The sequence below is a fragment of the Sylvia atricapilla genome, chromosome 5 (genome assembly GCF_009819655.1).
Source record: "Sylvia atricapilla isolate bSylAtr1 chromosome 5, bSylAtr1.pri, whole genome shotgun sequence".
In the NCBI taxonomy this organism is placed as follows: Eukaryota; Metazoa; Chordata; class Aves; order Passeriformes; family Sylviidae; genus Sylvia; species Sylvia atricapilla.
Window position 1 is genome coordinate 71309853 of NC_089144.1, and position 22505 is coordinate 71332357.

General features: G+C 48.3%; 1 protein-coding gene across 1 annotated transcript in view; it reads left to right on the forward strand.

The window, feature by feature from the left end:
- LOC136361886 (sodium- and chloride-dependent betaine transporter-like) overlaps positions 1-22505 on the forward strand; it is a 37716-nt gene that overhangs the window by 9261 nt on the left and 5950 nt on the right. The window contains exons 3-14 of the mRNA XM_066320120.1: positions 2248-2382; positions 3792-3932; positions 5337-5424; positions 6978-7110; positions 9924-10058; positions 11584-11687; positions 13148-13272; positions 13536-13648; positions 14369-14506; positions 15795-15897; positions 20768-20868; positions 21891-22061. Coding sequence (XP_066176217.1) covers positions 2248-2382; positions 3792-3932; positions 5337-5424; positions 6978-7110; positions 9924-10058; positions 11584-11687; positions 13148-13272; positions 13536-13648; positions 14369-14506; positions 15795-15897; positions 20768-20868; positions 21891-22061 — 1487 coding nt within the window. The remainder of the gene's footprint in view (positions 1-2247; positions 2383-3791; positions 3933-5336; positions 5425-6977; positions 7111-9923; positions 10059-11583; positions 11688-13147; positions 13273-13535; positions 13649-14368; positions 14507-15794; positions 15898-20767; positions 20869-21890; positions 22062-22505) is intronic.

Sequence of the window (22505 nt, forward strand, 5' to 3'; positions counted from 1 at the left end):
CTTTTGCTCGCTTTAAGTATCTATTGAATAACATTTGTCTTTTTAATTAAAGTGCTCTGGAATAGCTAAGGCTGGGATTCAGAGGGCAATGAGGCTAGGCTTGGGAAAGGTTAGGATGGAGAGTCCTTCCCTCACAGCTCACAGGTTTCTTTGCAGGAAGCACACTACTGCTGTAGGAGGTACCTTTCTCTCTCCAGCACTCTATGGAACCAGATTACTGATACAGGACTAGGCAGAGTCTTTTATGACACTTAAAGATATTCTCTGTTCTATCGGAAAAGTTCTTGAAATTGCAAAAAAGGCGTTTTCCACCGATAAATGCTGCATCCCTGTCCCACCCTTATCCCTCAAACCCTTGAGACTGCTGTCCTGTCACCTTTCTCCAGCTTTGGATGCACTGAAATGGTTATACAGCTATGAAGACAGATGCCATAGAAACAGTAGTGCTTATTTTCTGTAAAGTGACCAACCTATTTTCTGTAAAGTGACCAACTGCAACCTTATCTGTTGCTGCACCATCAAATTGGATCTAATTGCTCAGCATCCTGAACTTACTGTTGACTCATAAGGAAAGAGGGTCTGTTTCTGGGGCCCCACTCAAGGCTGAGTCTCCTTCAGTGGAGCAGCAAATCGAGGAGGGGATCAGAGCTGGAGTGTCAGCCGTGGGACAAGAAAACCATCAAAACGGGCCAACCTCTGGGACAAATTGTATCAGATGAGAGGGTCTGGAATCTGCCGGAAGGCTCATCTGTGTGCAGGATAATAAAGCCGTCCTGCAGATTTGGCATAGATGTCTTGCAGCACTGAAAGGAGCGGCTGCCTCTGGTTCAGGGTCTGCAGTTCTCGTTCCCTACCCTGCAAACCTGGACTGACCCTGAGAATCAGCCTCCTTCCCCCTGGTCCCATGTCTCCTGCAGCTACACACAGCTGTGTTTAAGGGAAATTTGAATGTTCTTTGTTATCGTAACATCGCTGGCTTAAAAACAAGGGCAAGTGTTCCTAGTTGCTCGTTGTCACTGGAAGGAATGTCAGTGTGGATGCCTGTGCTGGCAGGGGAGGAGAGAGCCTGGGGGGACAGCGCCTGGGAAAGGCACACCGATCTTGCAAGCAGCTGAGGTGCTCTCCAGGCACTGGCAAGAGAGGTGTTCACGACCAAAAGTTTATTGTGTGGAGCGCCAAGACTGCCAGAGATGTTTCACTCACCTTGTCTTGTTTGGAGGGGAGCAGAAGTGTGAAAATCTACAGTAAGGATGCGGAGAAAGAGAGTGAGGCGACAGAAGGAAGGTCAGCTGTGAAAATGAGATCTCAGGAGCAGTTTTGAGCACAGCAGTGAATGCATTTGGTGTTTTGGTTTGGCGGCTTAACTGAAAAGGTGCAAAAAAATTTCAGACAGCTGAACAGAGCACTAAACCACTTTTTCAGGGCATTGAACTTTTTGTTTGTTTGTTTTGTCTTTTCTTATGCTTAGTTTCTGCTGGTCATTGTTTCTGGGAAAAAGCCTTGCTCTTTCTCTCCTTCCCCTTCCATTCTGACAAGGGTTAATCTGAGGGCCATTTCAGGCTGATTTCTCTTCAGACATTTCTCTACATTTTAGCCAAGAATGATTTTTGAAGGTAGAAGCTAAAGTTCTTCATTTTGAAAATGCTGAAAAGATATTCTTCCCCTATTTCCATTCTTCTGGTATTCTTCCATTCTTCGGAAAGCAATCTGCTTTCCTTCCAAATTTGATGTGAAATATATCTCCAAATAAACTCATATCCTGGCAAATTTATTACTTACCAAGAAATGTCACCAGCGTCCAGGTTTGTATCCTCTGGGCAAGTGGGAGTTTTGCTGGGACTCTCATGAAAAGCAGAACAAATGTGGTTATGTGAAACAAGGACTTACTTAGTTTGCCCCATTCCTTCTGAAAGCTGGAATGAGCTCAGGAACATAAAGCAGGGAGGACTTCTTCAGCACTATCTTTTTGTAGCTCCTTGCCTGGCTACTCCTTACCTCCAGGGGTTTTGGCCCATGCCAAATGCAGAAGTACTGCAGTAACACAAGACAGACCACCCTTGTGTTTTTTTTCTGAGTAATTATGGTGGTGGAGACCTTGTTTGCTTTAGCAGAGGTTGCACAGTTAGTTCAGAGAAATATTTATGTTTCTGTAGCTGATTCCAGCTCTGATCCCAGGTACCTGGCAAGAGGTTTTAAGGGTAAGATTTTGAAGAGGTTTCTGAGGCAGCATTTTACCCCTCTCTTCAGGAGCCTTCCTCATCCCCTACCTCATCTTCCTCTTCACCTGTGGGATCCCCCTGTTCTTCCTGGAGACAGCGCTGGGGCAGTACACGAGCCAGGGAGGGGTGACAGCCTGGAGGAAGATCTGTCCCCTCTTTGAAGGTCAGTCAAGTTACAGTATTTACTGGCAACACTTTCTAACTATCACTGACTCAGATCCTTTTTTTTTAAAAAAAAATATTATTATCCTTTTTTTTTTTTTTTTCCTCCTTTTTTCTCTCTCCCTTCCTCTCTCTCCCAGCGTTGTTGTTCCTCTTGCTGCCAGCTGTGTGTGCGAGGGCAGTTCCCTGACCCCTCTTTATGTGAGTGAGGCTGGGTGGTGCTGGCTGGGGGCTGTGCTGGTCCTGCTTCTCCTCTCTCCCAGGCTCTGAGCTCCTCAAAGCACAGACTGTGACCAGCACAGCCCCCAGCCAGCACCACACAGCCTCACTCACATAAAGAGGGGTCAGGGAACTGCCTCTTCAAGCTGAAGGAAGAGGATGGAAGGATTTATGTATAAACACCTGTGTGTAGTCCAGGACAAATAGTGAGGGGAGGAGGGATGGAGGAAAACAGTCGGGTTTATCATGCTTCCCTTGCCCACTCCTGTGCCCAGGGCTGCTGTGGCAGCATTTGCAGGCTGGCATCCTGCAAACTGGGGAAATCAGGCTGTGTGCACCGGTCTGACAGCCCAGAGATGGCATGGGGTTGAGATTAAGCCACAGGGATGAGAACCTGGACTTCTGGGGCCCTGGGGAAGGTTGCTTAATGGTATTAATATTTTAACGAATGCAATTTCCTCAATTCTGCTGTCCAGAAGAGAGCTTATTAACCACGTTTTGCAGATGGAGAAACCTGTGCTCCAGCAGAGTGGAGCCTGGCTAGTTTGCTTGAGCATGGGCATGCAGTGCTATTTGAAGCTCCCTGGGGAGTTTGGGACCTCCTGCACTGGAGACCTCTGTGCTCTGGCTCAGGCCTGGAGCTGGACAGTAGGAGCATCTCAAAGGTCACTGACAACCAGTTTTACAGAAAGGAATTGGGCCTTTCTGGTCTGGTTACTGTTCTGAGGTCTCAGTGAGCGACAGGCACAAGCAGGACCCGAGACCAAAGCTGAGCATGGTGTATATCAGCTGTAAGAATGTTTTTTTTTTGCCTGACTCTTTCCAGAAGCAAGAAACTCAGCTGCATTTCTTTTCCTCAAAGGCCAGAGGTGTGTTTTTCTGAAGAAGAGGCACTATGATGCTGTGGCATGGTAGCCATCAGAAAATCAGTTTCAAATCAGCATAAGGTTTTCTGGCTGTCTGACCACAGACCTGTCTAGAGTTGCCAACAGTGTCTCCTGTCTGAGAGCGCAGTCACAAAATCCTTCCTCTTTCCCTTAAGGAGATCTTGCACTGTTCTCTGGAGAGCCATCTTTGTGGTGTTGCATCCTTCTTACCCCAGCGTGACCTGTGTCTTTGTTTGGGGTCAAGCCTCATGTGTTGGGAGTTGGTTGTCAGTCCCATCCTCACCTCCCTTGCTTTTCTTCACAGGAATTGGATATGCCTCCCAAATCATTGTGGGATATCTGAATGTCTACTATATAATCATCCTGTCCTGGGCACTCTTCTACCTGTTCAGCTCCTTCACATCAGTGCTACCGTGGGCCAGCTGCAATAACCCCTGGAACTCAGGTACACCTTCCTTTGGTCGCCTTCTAGCTTCTGTCCAATTCCCAGAAATTATTTGGGTTTTGTTGAAAATATTTTTTGTTTGTTTGCTTGGATAAGAAGCTCTCATGAGCCGCTATGTGATGTCACAAAAAAAATTGGCATTTTCTGGCAAGCAGGAGAGGTGGATGGTACAGTTTTCAAGCCAACCTAGAGCCCTCCTCATGTGGCAGGAGCTTTTCATTAGCTCAGGTGTAACAGTTCGTCTTACAGTTCTCTTACTCTACCACACTCCTGTGGAGTTACTGGGACAGTTGCTGACAATGAGCAGTTTCCTCCGTGCGCTCAGCTCATGGGAAAACCAGATTAAGCCTGCACCATGGGCTTTTGCCAGTTCAGGTCTCCCATTGAAAGAACCAGTATCACAAAACCCTAAGGGCACTGCTTTCCTGGTTAATATCACATCCAGGCAGCCTCCATACCATTATATTCACCACGGGTCTCAGTGCCTCATGCCCACAGTTCACTTAACTCTGCCCTGCAGAGAAGACCTGGCTTTGGCTTTACTCAAGGCACTTGTGCTGAGCCTGGGAAGATGGGATAGATGTGAGTTAATCCTCATGCATGTCTTTGTCAGGACTTTTTTGACATGTTGAACAGGTTGTTTTTCATGGCAGCAGCTTGGATCCCTCCCTTCTTCTCTTTCGTCAGATGATTAATTTCTGCAATTAGTTAAATTTCTCTGCCCTGTGGGCCTTTCACTCACGGCTCCCTCTGCCCTTTCATCCCAGCAGAAGTAACCAGCCTTTTAAAGAGCAGATCCAATTCCTTCAGCTCCCCCATAATGGGTTTGTTTGTAAGGAAAGAACACATCCCTCTGTTCTCTTAACAGAGAGAAGCTTCCCAGCAACAGCTGGTTTCCTTGGTTTTCCAGTGGATTGTCTTTTGCTGGAAAAATGCAAGAGGAGGTGCATTGGATGTGTGGCATCTCCACTGTTTTTACTCATTTCACACTTTGTGATGGAGCTGGGGATGGCAAAGGAGAGCATGAAGGCTTCTGTGGTGTGTTCATGTGTGGACAGGGAATGGGGCATGATGTGGAAAGAGAACGGGATTTTCTATCCTGATTACTCATAGTCACTACCCCTCGATAATCTATGTTTCGCAGCCGTCTGTTTTCAATTTGGCAGGGAATTGTTCTCTCCTTCCCCTCTTCCCTTCCTGAAGCCCCTCTGGTGACCGCTGGGTTGGGATTCATACCTGGTTAGAGCCAGATTTTATGAGATGGTTAATGAGATGCTCTACGGCACAAGATGAAGGGTCTGTTTGCCGCCAGAGTGAGGGTTAGCCTCCAGCGGTGAGGGAACATCCCTCATGGAGGGGCCCTAGAGAATTTCTCACCTCATCAGCTTCCTTTTCTTTTGGTAGATCTCTGTGTGGACATTCTGAATAGATCCGGCCTGGACAACAGGACCTTGCCTGCGAACGCCACCTCCTCAATGATTGAGTTTTGGGAGTATGTGACTGCTTTCCCTCCGTTCAGGCTCTCTCTCATCCAAAGACTCCAGCTGCAGGAGCCCCTGGGCTACAGACACCCTATATGAGTAGGGCCTGTGTGTCTGTAGGAGCGAGGTGCCACGTGTCAGATCCCAACACGGGGGGCACGAGGAGCTGCCAGGGAGACAGGCACAGAGTCCAGGGCACTGTGAGCACTGGCACACCCCAAAGGCAGCTCGAGGTGTGCCTGCCCAGGGGGGCTTATGTGCACCCCGAGGGTGTGTTCCCTTCCTGGCACGGAGGTGCCTGGGGGAGTGTGGCCATTGAGAGAGGCACCAAAAGCAGGGAGAGCTGGGTGTTGCAGGTTGGCAGGCAAGAACAAGAGGCCAGGGCAGACTGAACAGTCCTCCGCAGTGAAGCACAAAGGGGAAAAACTGCCTTGTGCCTTCTTTTAACCTAGTCCCGCTTGCTGTCTAAGGGAAGTGATCCACCATGCTGCCCAGGATCACCCCTGGAGTGCAGGGATCTGAGATGCATGCATGAGATGCTAGAGAAGAATTTGAGGAAGTTGGAGAATTTTCAGGAATTTGGGGTTAGAGGCACTAAAACGCAGTCTGAGTGAGGAGTCTTGCAGCAGGCCAGACAATGTCCCAGCTAGGGTCATCAGTGTAGCCTGGAGAGGTTGAAACGACTGGCTGGTGCCACCCTACCATTCCACGTGCTACTGAGGAAAGCCTTATAAAGAAAGAAGAGGGGTGTCAAGGACACAGCTTCAGCAGCTGGGTTTGGGGCTGCCCCCCATTTCTGTCTCCTAAAGTACCTTTGAAAGGATTGACTGTGCTTTGTCTGTTGCAGACACCACAGAAGATGATATGTGCCCATGGCTGCAGAAAGGGTCTGCACAGTGCTGGCCCCCCTCTCCTGCCCTGCTCCTGGCACATACTGTTTAGTGAGAGCCCCTCTGAAACAGCTGTTTGTGCTTTCTGCAGAGAGGGCGAGGGGACGCTGAGGGAAGTGGTTTTTGAGCAGAATGTGCAGAGGAGTTGTAAGTGCGGGCTTGGGCTTCTGGGAACTGCATGAGTTGCAGTGCTGAGCTCCCGTGTGGCCTACCTTCATGATGGTCAATCTCCAAAGAAGGAGGCTAAGGGGAGAGCACGGGAATCATAAAGTTAATTTATGCTTACATATAGGGTGTCTGTAGCATTTGGGGAGGAAGAATGGTAGCCACGGGCTGACAGTGGCTTTGGTGGCCTGCTTTGGATTGAGTTGTCTGTGCTGGGGAGCTGCCAGGCTTGGGGAGCAATGGGGAGCGGGTGTAGTGTAGTGTGGGTCTGACGGGCATGGCACCGTGGGTTTGGAGAGTGGGAGGGTTTGGGTCAGCTACAGCCCATGGTGGAGCAGAGATGAGTAGAGAGGGGAGCCTTAAGCAGAGCTGGGAGGATTTGCATGGCTGGGAGATGTGCTACAGACAGGCTGCTAAGTCTTTGGATGAGGTAATAATGGGAAAGGTCTGTATGGGTGAGTGGGGTCTGGAGTGTTAATGCTTCTCTCCCTGTCCCTGGCCACTGGCAGGAAGCGAGTCCTGGGGCTCACGGATGGTATTCACAAACTGGGCACTGTGCGCTGGGAGCTGGCTCTGTGTCTCCTGCTGGCCTGGATCATCTGCTACTTCTGCATCTGGAAAGGGGTCAAGTCCACGGGCAAAGTAGGAATGGAGATTATCCTCTGAGTCCATAAGCCTCCTTGTACTCATCTGATATGTCTTCCCCAATCTCTTTTCCTTTTTCATGAGGTTGAGGCAGGAGACACAGCACCAAAGTGAAGCCTAAAACCTGTTGAGTCTGCACTGATATACACCAGCTGTGCGCAAACCCTAAGAGGAAGAATAAATTAGTAGGGTCCATCAGGGAGGGGAGAACGAGGAAAGAATTGAGAACTGAGGGGAGTTTTGAATCACATTTTCACTTGCAAATACCCACAGCGGCCGATGGATTCTCCCCAAGTGCCCTTGGGCATCATCCACTCACCATTGTGTTGTCCTGCTTTGGCTCAAGGGTGTGTTCAACAAAATCTTCTGCAGTGGCAGATTTCCCATCCCTGGCAATAATTAAACACTTGAACAAGACAGACAAGCTGCTGCCTGTAACCAGCTCAGAGAACAGATAATGAATCTCTCCTGCTTCTTTATCCTGCAGAACACTTGGGGTGGGAGAAGTGTCCTTGTTCTCTCCTTTGTGCTCTTTCTGAATCTGCAGGTTTTGGGTCAGTTGGTCACTTTCTGCATTTTGCTAAGGAGGCTGGAGCCAATGCCTCCTCCTGATGTTTATCCTGTAGAGCAGATGGACTGATTTTCCTTTTGGAGTGTTTGCTGCCTTGGGCTGGGTACTAGGGACACTGCCACGGCCTTGACTTGCTCAGAACCTCTTTCTTTCCTGGAGCTGCAGTGAGATGGGTGGATCATTAACCATGATTGATGACAATAATCAGTCTTGTGGGTGTGTCCGGGGGATGTCCCAATAGCAAAGGGAGGGAACCAGCTTCTGCAATAGGTTTCTTCCTTCAAATTACTGTCTCTGCTCTTCACGAGTGTTCCTTTTCATACTTGACACCTGTGTTAAATGCCACCTGCTAATTTAAAACTGCACTGGACACCCATTGCAACAGAAGGAGATAACAGCTTGCTCCCCTGACTAGATTTTTGCCAGTTTTTGGTGATGACTGATTCTTGCTGGTGTTGACTTGCTGTCCACCATTCTGAAGGAAGGAGAGCCAGACTCCACCTTTATGGGGAGAAGGGATAGATGACCTACACTTTAAACCTTGAATCTCTGATGCTCCCTCTGAGAGGCTGGGTGATATGCATGGAAGAATAGTTGAGTCAGCCAAGGTTCTCTTTAGCTCTCAGTCTTCTCCACTGAGTTTCTCCTTTGCCTGGTGCTTCCCCTGTGTGCAAAACTTACCTGCACAAGGAGAAAGCTAAAGTAGTTCAGTCAGGCTGGTTTAGCTGACCTGGTTTGGCAAAACCAGACCAGAAAGTGAGAGAAAACAGTGACTACCTATAGGAAATGGAATGGTCTTCCTGAGCCTACAGAAGATTGTTTTCCATCACGATTTTCAGGGTACGGGGGTATTGTCTATTTCCCAGCCAGGTGTTGTGGACGTGGTGCAACAGTAAGAGAGGGGGATTCTGTCCCCAGACATAATACTACAGCTCAAACAGGCCAGCTGTCTTCTCTGCAGGCAGTAACTTTGAGTTTTACAAGGGCACTGTCAAAAAATTCATCTGCTTCCCTCCTTTTCTTTGCTGACAATATACTAAGGCAAGCATTAGAAAAGACCCAAGAATTCTGAGTAGGTGCATAACTTTGTTCAACAGCTCCAGATTAAACAGGAGGTTGTGCTTACCTGAGAGGCTGCTCTAATCAGATCACCATGCCAGATCCTTATGTTTCTGCTTCTGTGATTTAAGGAACCCAAATTGAAAGAAACCGTAGTGATCTCAGGACAATAATTTCAAATAACTCCATAAAGACCCATTTTCTTTCAAAAGCCTATTTCTTTTATTCATTTTCCCCTGTGTTTCTCTTCCTTATGCATTCAGCTATTGTGCACAAATGTTCCTTAAAAGTGATTTCTGAAGGTAGATTTTAATACTTGTGCCCAAAGGAGTGCCATCCTCATTCAATCAGGGAACAGCAGAAGTACAATGTACTGTGACTTATTTGACCAATTATCACTAAGCACAAAAAAAAAATGTTGTTACAGGCCCATCACTATGAATCCATGGAGTAAACGAGCCTCCACATTACTTGGATGAATTTTAGTAATGAATAAATGTTAGGAAGTTGCAAACTGCTCACAAATATTTTGAAAATAGAAAAAAAAGTTACGTTAAAAATGGTTTAGAGATGATTAAATCTATTGTAATATTTATTTCTATCACAGACAAAAAGAAGTAAAAATAGGTATTACAAAAATAATGGTCTAGATCTTCTTTAAAGGCTTTGAGCTGCCCCCATTTTTTACTTGTGAGCTCAGAGGCATTGAAGGGATGAGAGTGATGCATGAGCACTTCTGGAAATGAGACCCCTCATAGATGTCTCAAATTGGACAGCAAAAGTTGGTATTTAATTTGGAAAGCTCTTGCTGCGCATAGGACCATTTTAATACCTCATTAAAACTCAGTGACAGGAAGAGATCCGAGTTTCTTCTGCAGCTCTAGAAAGATGAAGGGAACAGCTGGAGAGCAGAGAAATTACACTGACTGGAAAGAGAAAACAAAGCAGAGCAACCCGTGGCAGAGTCTTGGATGAAGAACAAAATGCAGATTAACTCAATCACCAGTGAGATGTAATCTTGATTAATTTCTTTCCCATCCCTCTTGTACGCTAGCAGCACCAGCTACAGCCAACAGCAGAGTCTGGGAGTTTTGCTGGGGTGGGGGTCTGCAGATGAGGTGAGGGGCAGTGATGCCTGCCCCCCTTCTGAGCCCCTCTCCTCTTTTCCCTGCCCCTGCAGGTTGTCTACTTCACTGCCACCTTCCCCTATGTGATGCTCCTCATCCTGCTGGTTCGAGGGGTGATGCTGCCAGGGGCTGCTGAGGGAATCATCTTCTACCTGAAGCCAGACATCTCCAGGCTGGCAGACCCACAGGTGAGGAGTGGTGTCAGGCAAATACCGGCCACAAGAATGTTCTCGGTGCCCTGCCCTTCGGATCTGAGCATCCAGCTGGCATCTATGAAAGCAGGTCAGGGAACCAGGATCCTTAAAACTTCTGAGAGGCATCTAGTCCCCCTACACAGTGCATCGTTTTGGCTTGTGGTCTGCAGCATGTGGGTACATGAGGTCATTTCTACTCACGGGCTCAGCAAAACCGGAAGAGTATATAAAATATTTAGCATGTAACAGTTTTTCTGGCTGTTAAATGCAGATAATTAAGGGAGGGGTTATATAATTCATCACTTTTAAATTTTTTTCTGGCCTAGTTAGCCCTTTGGCTCCATCAGAGCCCCTCCCAGGACATGTGGTGTCCCTGTGCTTGCAGAGACCAAAGGCACGCACATAAACGTGGGCTGTGACCAGCTGGGTCCCCTTCCCTTGTCCTGGGGGCGAGTCCCACCTGCCTAGGGCAGGGGCTGGCCAAAGGCTCAATCCCTGCTTCCGCTCCTTGGAGCTCTTGGAAACCCTCAGTGGGATGCTGGTGCTGAGGTGAGGCAGAAGGTGGGGCTTTGGCTCGGTGGGATGTGTGTCCGTGCCTGAAGGGCTGCTGTGTGAATGCCTGTCTGTGAGGAATCGGTGTAAACTCAGGCAGCACTGCCTGGGCTGGGATCCTTTGAAGGCCACCAGATTCCACCTGCCTGGATGCTGACAGCTGGGGACTGCTTAGAGGGAAACAAGAATGAGTGGGGGATGTGGAGACCATCAGGAAGGCAGGCTGTTTCTCTGCCTGCCTAGAACTCCCAGCTCAGGGCTTTCCCTGGGACTGTGTGAGAACAGAGCCGCAGCTCAGCCCACAGTTCAGCTCTCCATGGAGGAGAGGGCTGGAGCAGTGCCAAGAAACCCCACTCAGCTTTTCCCATGGAGCGCCAGAGCAAAGGGTGCACGACACCCCACTGGCCTGCAATCTCTCATTTTGCTGATTTTCTGCCTTTCACTGTGCCCTGTGGCCTCAGAGAGGTGGGAAACTAGATCTGGGAGCAGGGAAAGGAGAGCACAGATTGCTGATCACGCTCTCACTTGGGGTGACTCACCAGTGACTCTGCAAGGAGATTAATCATCTGGGCCATGTAGGGACCACAGACGTCTGTAGTGAGAGCTTCAGATGGAGCCATGCTTCAAGGATGCCATCTCTACCCTGAATGCAAAGGTGGGGGGTGGAGAATTGGTGTCACCTTGAGAGGGATGTGAAAATACCGTCTCCTCTAGAGCCTTTTCCTAAAGGACTTCCAGTTCCATAGCTCAGTTTTTCCAGATAGATATCCCAGATTCTCCATTCACTGTAGATCCCCTTTCTGTCTCACAGGATTTGTTCTCCATGACTGAAGGCTGAATGTCTCACAGGATTTGTTCTCCATGACTGAAGTTACTGTTAATATTTTATATATATTTTTTTGTATACTGTTAATAATTTGCATATTTTGTTGCCAGATCTGAAGACCACTGACCTTCTCTGTTCCAGGTCTGGCTGGATGCAGGCACTCAAATTCTCTTCTCCTATGCCATCTGTGAGGGGTGCCTGACAGCTCTGGGCAGCTACAACAAATACACCAACAACTGTTACAGGTAGGAAGAGCCCGGACTCCTCATTTCCTTCTGGCAGTGCTCTCAGGTAGCACAGAGCTGCAGCAGAGGCGTGCTCTGTCCCTGGGGAAGACCTTGGGTGGTGCTGCTGTGACTGACGAGCTGCTCAGAGGGCAGAAGCTGCCCAGGACTCAGCACAGGGATGGAGAATGGCTGAGGGAAAAGAGGGGTCCAGAGAATGGCTTTAATAGTGCTTAGCGTGGAAAGGAGAGACTGGAGGAGGAGGGGGGATGAAAATGGAGAGTGAGAGTGTCTCCAGCCCCTGTGGAGACAGCACAGTGTGTTTGGACAGTCGGTGAGCAGGGGTGACGTGGCCAGCTCTGCCATCACTTGCTAGGCAGGGGAGGGGGTACAAAGGCGATGGCTGGGCCCCTGTCTCCAGTGCTTTACTGCCATCACAGTAATGTACTGCCAGTGGCCTTTTGATCCTATTGAGGGGATTAATCAAGTCTGCCTGGCCTTCTCCTCGCCCTTGGATGACAGATCTGTTTTATCCATGGCCTGACATGGAGCTCAGTGGAGACATCAGGACCGTTTTTGACACCCACTACAGAGCCCCAAGAAGCAGGGACTTTGCTATTCTTTCACATATTGCTCCAGCACAGATGGTAAAATGGAACTGTGCTTGGGAGACATCAATCATCTCTCCTTCTGTTCTCTGATAGGTGCTGCCACGGCTGCTGGCTGGACAGTTAATACTTTCTTCTGGCTCTCCCGAAATATTTCAGTCACCCGTGAAGGAGTGTGCTGACACTTCCTCTAATTCCTGACGTGCCTTGTGCTCCAGGTGTCCCAAATGTGCCCACGGTGCCTGCTCCATAGCAGCTGGTGCTGTGGGTCAGCTCTGGCAGCTGCCCAGGCAGGACCCAGGGGTGTGGGGCTTCCAGCCCAGCCAGCTCAGAGTGGTGCCCGATTTTCACCAGGGCCACGTGCACACAAGTTTCAGGACAAGCAGCATAGCACATCCCAGCCTCCATCTGAGCATAGCTAATAAAGACAGTGTAGACACAGGCCTTGTCAGTGAAGGTTTTTATTGTCCTATTGCCCTTGTTTTACTAGGTCTGCAGGACCTGTATGTCTTCATGCTTTCAGATGCTCCTCTTTCTTGACTGTTTCCTTTTGCAAGCTCTTTCCTCTTCTAATTTTCTGTTTTCCTAATTTTCTCTGGGTTTTTTCCTCTTCTCTGGACTCTTGTAAATTATTTGGGTTTTTTTGCTTTGTGCTGTGTGGTTGTGCCCCATTCCCCTGCTCTGCCATGTATAGTTCTGTAACTCTTGAATTCTTAGCTCTGCTGTGAGCTTTTTACTTCTGCAGGGTTCAAGAACAACATTGCTGTTTCTCAGTGGTGCTGTTCGCCTAGGGAAGCTGAGCACAGGCGTGATCCTAAGTGGATCCATTCTGCAGCAGGAAATCCCCATTTCTCTCTGGTCTCCTTCCTGCAGGGACTGCATCATGCTCTGCTCCCTGAACAGTGCCACCAGCTTTGTTGCTGGCTTTGCCATTTTCTCTGTGCTGGGCTTCATGTCTCGAGAGCAGGGCATACCTATTTCAGAAGTGGCTGAATCAGGTAAGTTTACCCGGGAGACTTCAGGGCCAAGGGAAAACAAACAGCCTGAAGGGGAGGGCACTCATCTGAGGTGTTCTCTACATCCTCTATACTGTGGGTGTCTGCAGAGAGCTCTGCAGGACCCCTACTCCTCAGCACAGCTTTCAGCCACGGGTGGGCAAGGAGCTGTGGCAACTGGAGCTTTGATGGAGTACCTGAGCTTACTCTGTGCTGCAGGTGGTGGTGTGGGGGGCACACATGGTCATCCTGTGGTCTGTTGGCAGGTCCTGGCCTGGCCTTCATAGCATATCCAACAGCAGTAACGATGATGCCTGCTTCTCAGCTCTGGTCCTGCCTCTTCTTCCTCATGCTGATCTTCTTGGGACTGGACAGCCAGGTACAACAAACCCCCCTCCTCATCTAACATGCGGGTGCCTGTCCCCAGCCTGAGCATTCCCCACAGTCACTGGAAAGGATCGGGTGGGTCTGTGCTTTGCTGGTACCTTAAAGATGTTCTCCACATTGTATGCAGCACTTCCACACTGTGGGAGCTCAGAGCCGGGGCCTGTAGCAGGCCAGTGGTTCTGTGGGCTGGCATCCCTGCTGGCATCTTCTCCCAGTGTGTATGTGAGGATGTCCCAGCTACATCCCCCAAAAACTGGCCACCCTGCAGATTGAAGTCCAGCACAAAGCAGGGCAGTCTGGGACAGGGAATTGGGCTGTTTTCCCCCAGCTGCATCCCACCAGAGCAATTTCTGTGTCCTCTTCCCACTGGTGTGCCCATGTCTTCCATCCCATATCCCTGTTATGTCAGGAACAAACCCTGCAGAATGCAGTGTGCGGTTCTGCTGCTGGCACAAGGGAAGCAGAGGGTGTCCTGCATGTCCACTGGGCAGGTGTTCTGCTCAGGCTCTGCCTCTGCCAAACCTCAGCCCTTGTACCTGAGTAATCAGGCCTTTTTCCTCTCCTTCTACTGGCCTTTGATGAAAGCAAGGCAGATGAAAAGAAAAAAATGAAAAAAGGTGTTGGGTGGTGGGAGGACAAAAAGGACAGTGAGGGGAAGCGCGTGCTTGGGGAAGGAGAGATGCTGATTTCTCTGACCTGTTTTCTCCTGCAGTTTGTCTGTGTAGAGAGCATGGTGACAGCTATTATCGACATGTTCCCAGGAGTGTTTCGGAAGAAGGGGCGTCGGGAGCTGCTGATCCTGGCCATTGCAGTCATATGCTACCTGCTGGGCTTATTGCTGGTCACTGAGGTGAGCAAGGAGTAGCTGGGTTGTACAGCTGAGCACCAAGCCCCCTGCTACACAGCTCTGGAGGTCTGGGCAGAGACAGCAAGCTGGTCTTCAGTGCTGTTAATTGTCTCCTATTTGCAGTGCGTTAGCTGGTGTCTGTCACAGCCAGCGCTGTTTGCCCCCGTGTGACACTCTCTGCATCACTGAGCCCTCCAGAGATCGCAGCCCCAGAGCCCAGAGAGGCTGCCCGATACACGGCTTGGTGCAAATACCAGCCCTACCAGCTAAAACAAGCAGAGCTGTTTGAAAACAAGCTCTTCTAAAGGCAGCGATCGTTCGCTGGCTGCTTTCCACACGAAGCAGAGCAGCAGGAGAGGAGACTGGGGGTGATGGCTGTGCCACAAGCCTGCTGGAGCCCGTGGGAAGCCCGTCATCCCGGGAGCAGAGGGAGCAGGGCTGTGCTGGTGTGATGCCATGCACACGGTATTTGCGCTGCTCTGCTTATAAAAGCTGCACCTCCTCCTGCACTGTGTGTACCACAAGCTTGGGTGTGTCCACACTCCTGTGTGCCTCCATGGGCTCTGTGCTGGCAGCTAGCTCTCGGCAAACCCCCGAGGCACAGATAAACGCTCCTCCAGCAGCATCCCGGCTGAGGATCTGCTCAAGGCAGCACCGGCCGTGATCAATGAGTGACACTGTGTCTAGAGCCCCTCAGCATTATTTGGCAGCATCTACTCGCCCTCCAAGGCTTTCTCTTGGAGAAATCACATGAAAATCATCCACGGGCCTGTACAGATAGCTGATGGCAACTCTGCAGGGCTCAGCTTGAAACCAGAAGCAGCAGGAAAGCCACATGCCTCTGCCCTTACAGAGCTTGGAACCTGTGCAGTGTGTAAGGCTGGAGGAAGGCAAAACGAGGTATCTGAATATCCTTGCTCAAGATCACAATTTTTTTTTTTTTTTTTTTTTTTTTTTTTGGTGCAAAGATCTGCACTGCTACGTGGTATTTCAAAAATGGTCCTGAGGACTTCCTAACTGTTTTAAAACAGCCAAACAAACCAGCTCCTGCTCTTATGCACATAGAAGTCAGCCTAGCCCAGCAGTACCATAAAATGGGCATGAAAAGCTCTCCTGCCACCAGGCTTGACGGTGTTTTTGGAACAGAGTGAGGGCAGCCCCAAGAGAAAGCTCTTCTCTCTCCTGTTCTAGGTTCAGTGTTTCTGCTGCTATTCTTCTTCTTGCCTGACTCATTTTTTCCCTGACATGGAACAGTCCTGCCATGGCTCTGTTTTCTCTACCTCTTCAACAGGGTGGCATGTACATCTTCCAGCTCTTTGACTACTATGCTGCCAGTGGCACATGCCTGCTCTTCCTGGCTATTTTTGAAGTCGTCTGTATAGGATGGGTGTATGGTAAGTGGAGGAGAAAAATCTGTCTTGTTCTTTATCAAGGCAAGAATGGGGGGTTGAGAAGTGAGAGTGGATACAAAAGATCCTCAGGGGGCAAAGAAGTGCTGTAATTATGTTCTTTCTTGCCTAGTTTTCACTGTGTTTCCTTGCAACATTTCTTAATTGCTCCACATTTAGACTAGGAATGTTTTTTCCTTCTCTGTAGGTGCCTCATATTAAACGACCTTGCTGTTCTTCCCATCTGCCCTTTGAAATAGAAAATCAGCTATAGAGGAGTGACTGCTGTTCTTTGGTGTCTATCCCTGTCTGCTTACACTGTGCACTTAGTTTAGTCCTGCCAGTTAATTTAACACAAAATTCTGGGATGCAAACTCGTGTTACTTCTGTGATGATTCCTGCTTCCTATTTACCCTGTGATGGCACTCAGCAAAGGAATAGGAGGGACTGCTTTGGCTCTCAGTGAGCTCTGCAACTAAAACTACTCAGGAGCAGGATAAAACTGAGCTTCATGAACTCTCAGGAGGAAACCAACTGTGTGTTTGTGTGTGACGTAGGAAGAGTCTCTTCTGATAGCCTATGGAGATTTCTTCCTGACCACAAAGGCTTTGGATCCTCTCCCTGAAGCTTTTTCAAGGCTGTTGGGTTTAGGGCAAAGTGTCTTGTGTGCCATGGAGAGCAGCTGCTCCCTCTCTTTGCTTCATGGAACTACCTGTAAGGATTGTGGGTCATACCTGTAAGGATTGTGCACAGTTGTAGCAGATGCCAGCTTACACCCAACCTTGACATCCTACAGTCACACATCTGCTGCTCCCAACTGCTTCAAGCAGCATTGCCATCATAAGCTCTGGGAAAGATTGCAAACACGGCATCATGTGAGATCTCGGTGGTCAGGAGAGTGAAGGAACACAGCTCATGAAGGAATACAATAGAAGAAAAATTAAGAGTGATGCTTTGTGTGAATGTTCTCCCAGCTTTTCACAATTTATAATAGAACCATAGAATGGTTTGGTCTTGGGCTCCAGGGAATGCAAGAGAAGCAGACGTGTAAGAGAGATTTATTTTTGAAAGATGTCCTTCAAGGGAAGCGCACCTGACAGCTTGCAGTAACAGATCCTGGCCAGATTTTAATTCTGAGTCACCTTCTGCCCAGTCCTTCTGGGATTTAAAGGGACAGGGAGAACCCCATCCACCTGTGACAGGATGGAGATCACCATTCTAGCTAATTCATTAAAGTGAATGATGCTTTCCCATTTAATACCGCTTTTACACTCACACAGGCCACATGCCTTTTCCGATGATCCATGGAGTGTAGCAATGGCAGGCAATGAGTAACAGGAGAGGTGATGCTGCCCCAGCAGCCTCAAAGGGAGATGGAGAATCTGGGGACAGAGAAATGGCCCCTTTCCTCACCACCATGGGTTCATTTGTGCCACTCCACACAGTGTGATTTCACCCTCTTGATGTTCTGCTTTGCATCCATTGGGATGATTCTGGTCCAAAATGTAGTCAGAGGGCCAAGCTGAGGTGCTACAGTGGTGGAAAAAGGTGACTAGTGCTGATTAAAGGGTTTTTTCCCCCAGCCTCAGAATTGGCAGGGCTGAGCCTCTTGCTTACACTGTGAAGAATTACAGCATTTCTGCTAACACAAATATGTGTTCTGAGTTTCCCCTCTCCCAGCACATACGCCAACCGCCCACCACTTGGCAGCTTCCCCCTGCTGCCAGGCAGCTGCTCTCCCAAGGACCTGAGGGTTCCCTCCATGCTGCTCCCTGCCTGTGGAAGGATCGCACAGCTTTGGATTTGCTGATCATGTTCCCTAGAGGGGGGTGCTGGAGGGATTCTGGTGTCTCCCCTCCTCTTCTCCGTAATCCCTTCCACTTTGGGACAGGAAGCCCTTCTATGAGCAGGCGTGTGGTTTGAACACCGAGATCCACAACATGGTTCCACCAAAATGTGCTGCAGGGGATATTTTCCAGGCAGTCACGGTGTGCACATTATGATCAGCTGTTCCAGGAGAGAGCAAGGGTCTCTTGAAGAAGAACCAGGGCTGAAATCATTAGGACTTTTGAAACAGCTAAGGCAAACTGATGCCAGGGGGTACCTGTGGGAGGCCCTGGGGTAAACCTGTGTTGTGCAGTGATAAATCTGTGTCTGGTTCTTTTTCCCACACGCAGCATAGCTCCCAGCATGGCACAGAGTCTCCTCCTGCCTGGATTCTGCCCGTGGGGCTTGCTCTGGCTCTGTGTGCTGAATGCTCTCAGATGCACCGGCTATGAGCAACCTTATGTGCTTCTTTATGGGCCACCAAGGGCCTCCTCAGTGTTCCTGGTACCCAGAAGATGTGCAGTTGTGGTGCCAGGGTGCAGAAGCTGCATAAATTGAGAAGGGCTCCATTAGGACAAGAGATGAGGATTTATGCAAATCTCTAGTTAGGTTTGTGTGGAATTTGTTCCTCTGAATTTACAGGGCTAAATGTTTTGTCAGAGGAGCACACAACCACTTTGAAGGTGTATGGGATTGATCAACACAAGGGAAGTGGTACCAGAATTTATGGTTAACTGTCCAGTGACTGCCTCCCATTCTTCCTCGTCTTGGAATATTGCAGATAAAAGCAAACGTCTTTGTTCACTCCAACAAAAATCTCTTTGGAGAAGTTTTTATGGTTTTCTCTGCAGGAGCTTTATCTAATCCTTCTGATGTCCTAGGAAGGAAGGGCACATTGCTCCAGCATGTGTCCTCCTGCTTCTAATTTGCTCAAAAAGCCAGTGTTGAGGGGTTGAACTGATGACTTCTTAAGCTTGATTACTTTTTCATCTGCCTGTAAAATGTGGGCTATGTAAAACCTCCTGTTCATCTACTCTCTGAGGATGTTCATGTCAGTCCCCGATGTGTATCATCACATCACCCACTCACTGCCATGGTGGCCGTGGAGATTTCGGGCCTGGCAGTTGTGCTGCAGAGAAAAGGAACAAGGAGGAGGAACATCATAATTTACAACACAAGTTGTGGAGTTTTTTTCTTGTTGGAGAATGGATATGTGTTCTTCTTCTTCTTTTTTTTTTTTTTTTTTTTTTTTTTTTTTTTTTTGCATTCTTGTATTTCTTTAGTTGATATGTCTTTGACTAGATCCTAGATCCAAAATGGGCAGGGAAACTTTATCTGCCACGAAGCTGTATCATGAATTAATTTATTTGTCATATATCTGACATGATAGTGTGTTTCTGTGGAAGACACTGTGCTGTGCTCATACTCTAAACTGCAATTCACATTATTTATATCTCACTCTTATTTTTGTCACCCTGTGGAAGATTTTGGCTCTTTGGCAAAATTAATTTTAAATACCATCTCCTTTCATCCCCAATATATTTTCAGAAACGCTGTCTGAATCCTCATGATATTTACAGCTTGGAAGTTCTCTGGTGTAGGCTGGGCTCCCACACAAGGCTGCATGTCCCTTGATATATCATAGCTTACTATCTTTGCTTGAGGCTACTTGTTAACTCGCCAACTCAACACCAAGAGGTGTTCAAAGAACAATCCTCCTTCTTCCCCCCTCCCCCCAAATACTTCAAAAAGCTGGGTTTAAAAGAGATTTTCTGCAAGCATTAGTCATGGGATATAGAAAATAATGCAAAGAATGAAAAAAAAAAAAAGCATACATAATGTGCTTTTGTAGAATTACTATATTTAAGGGAAACATAATATGATAATTTAATTCTGAGACATAAAAACCACAAACCAAAATAAAACTCACCAAACCCCAAGCACTCACAGCTGCGGCCAGTTCTCTAGGCACGTATTTTGCCTAGTCCAGCCCTCTGGTGTTGAGATGTAAAGAAATAGTCTTACTATGTTTGCAGCTGGGAACTGTGGCCTGACCATGAGTTCACAGATGGACGAACATCCCCAAAAGCAGAATCCTTTTTTATCAGCTAAGCACCAAGATAAAGCCTTAATAAGACAAATACGACATTATTTCATCCCAGAAGTGTTTAACTGGTAACCCTTTTTCTGGACAGACTAGCTCTTTTTATTTTGTCTAATACTGTTGCCTTATTTTGCCTGAGGCAGTCTAGTATATCTGGTTATTTTGGGTTAGAAAGGTGCTAGGGCACCTTACAAATGACTTTTTGGTTTTTCTTTGTTTTACATCTCTTTCTGGCCAACATTAGGCTCCTGATACTTGAAGACATCCCAGAGTTTACTGCAAGGTCTGCTGAGATCCATCTGCACTTTGTTGTCTCCTCTATGCCATTGCATAAGTTTGGTCTTGGTGCTTTGGGATGGGAAGAGTCGATGGTTAGAGTTGGGCCAGTGTCAGGGCTTTGAGATGCTTTTCTGAAGTATATCCCATCCCAGGGCACCATGGGATTTAGCTGGGTCCCACACACTGTGACCAAAACAATCCAGTAAGTGAAACTGATGACAAAGGAAAAGGAGGAGATCAGAGCCCTGCAGACAGCTCTCACTGGACTCACACAGTCCCCCATGCTTTATATCTTCAAGAGCTTTCCCTTGCTGCTCTGTAAGCCAGGCACCCCTCTTTTCCCTGGGCAATCCTCACCAGTGCGTGGGCTGCATCCTCTAAATACAGCTGCTGTCGTCTGAGGGACTGTGCTTTTCTTCAGTGTCAATCTTTCTGTCACTTATGGATGAAATGAAACCTCTCTATCTCCATCCTGACTTTTCAGCGACAGGAAATCAGCACTACTCACAGCATTACCTGCTGCTCTATGATTAGGATAGACATGTTTTCACCAGGAGTAAAGGAAAAAAAAAATAAAGAAGGTTTAGGATCTGATGTGAGCAGTGGTTAAAGGCAACGAAACCGACCTGACCTCTGGCTTTGTCTCTGTGCTGGTTGGTGGCCAAGGTGCCGACCGCTTCTATGACAACGTTGAGGACATGATCGGCTTCCGCCCGTGGCCCTTGATCAAGATTTGCTGGCTGGTGTTCACCCCGGGTATGTGCCTGGTAAGTGCAATTATGGCATCATGACATGTGGCTTTGGCTCCCCGAATTCTCAGTAGAAAAGGCTGATTAATCTCCGAGGTGCTGCTGTAAATTTTTCACGCTGCTGTGGAGAAGCAGAAGCTTGTCTGTAGCTGAGGTGGACGTTTATTTCCTTTGTGAAGCCTTATGTTTTGCCTGGAAAATTAATTGATCCTGCAAAGCCAATTGTTTATTGTGAAGGCAAAAGGGAACGTGTCCTCAAAGCCTGGAGAGGTTTGGTCAATTTATCTATGAATAGAAGACCAGTGAAAATTACCCTGTTCTGAAATACTTGCTTCAGTCTCTGTTCCTAGGACTGCCCATGGTTCAGAAATATCTTTCTATAGCTATTTGCTTTCTATGTTATTAAATATCTTCCAAGATCTTTTTGACTGTGTTTAAATAAAAGGCACCCAAATTCTGGTAGGTTCTTGCTTGTTTTGAATTTGCTCCACTGACTTTTACATGCTTTCTCAGCCAAATTCTGCTCTTGTAGCTGATGTTGAGAGTTGTTTTCTTTGACCTCAGTGGGAACAGAAATGAGATCTATAGCTACAACTTACAAGCTTTGTGCCCAGGCTTCAGCAGGACTTGACGATCTGGGAAATTTTCAAACCAGCCCAAACTGTCTGAGAGCTTTGTAGCTAGAGAGCCCCAGGACGGCTAAATCTGTGCCTGTGTGGTTCTTCTGGAGCCTTTCTGCCAGGCAGAGCAGCAATTTTTGTCTTTGATATGAATAAATCGCCGTCTGAATGCTGCTGGACCCTCAAAGCTGCTGCCAACTTTGCTTATGTTGAACTCTTGAGAGGCCTGAAGGCTTCGTGCTGCAGAGATGCCTGAGCCTGGCTCTGAGAGCTCCTTGTGCAGCCAGCAAGGTCCCTGCTGGCTCATGCTGGACAGAACCCACTGCCACCTTTGCAGAGCAGCCAGCCCTTGCAGGGTGGCCAGGCTGCCAGGCTCGGCTGCCCCTTGGTCTCCTTACGTCTGTGTTTTCTGCTCCCCAGGGTGTCTTCCTGTTTTCCCTGATCAAGTACACACCCTTGAAATACAACAATTCCTATGAGTACCCACCCTGGGGCTACGTGCTGGGCTGGCTGATGGCACTCTCCTCCATGGTCTGTATACCTCTCTATGCCATTTTCATCCTCCTGAAAACCAAAGGACCCCTGAAACAGGTACCGGGATTGTGGTCACTGGGCGTGTTGCTGTTGCTCCCCTAGATGGTTCAAGATGGGCCCCACGGAGGAGGTACACAGCACATTTCTCCTCTGAGAAGGCAAGGGCTGGTGACTTGCCCTTCCTCAGAATGCTCTGTAGCTCCTGTTGGCGATTTGGAGAGCTTGGTGGAGTGGCTCAGCACAGCTTCCAGGCTGATCACCAAGTCTTCCAGGAGGCGCTGCACCATCATGCTCAAGGCAGTATATAGACATTTACGTAGTATATATACAGTAGATACCAATGCAAACCAAGTGCAAAACCAGGATCTGTTTGGCCTTCGCTTCTTGTCCCTTGTAGTCCTGGGTCAGGACCAGGTTATTTTCAAAAAAGAAATTACCCGTAGTTATTAAAGAGGACCCGCTCACAAAGCTGTAAAGGTCTACCCTGTGCCATGCCTGAGC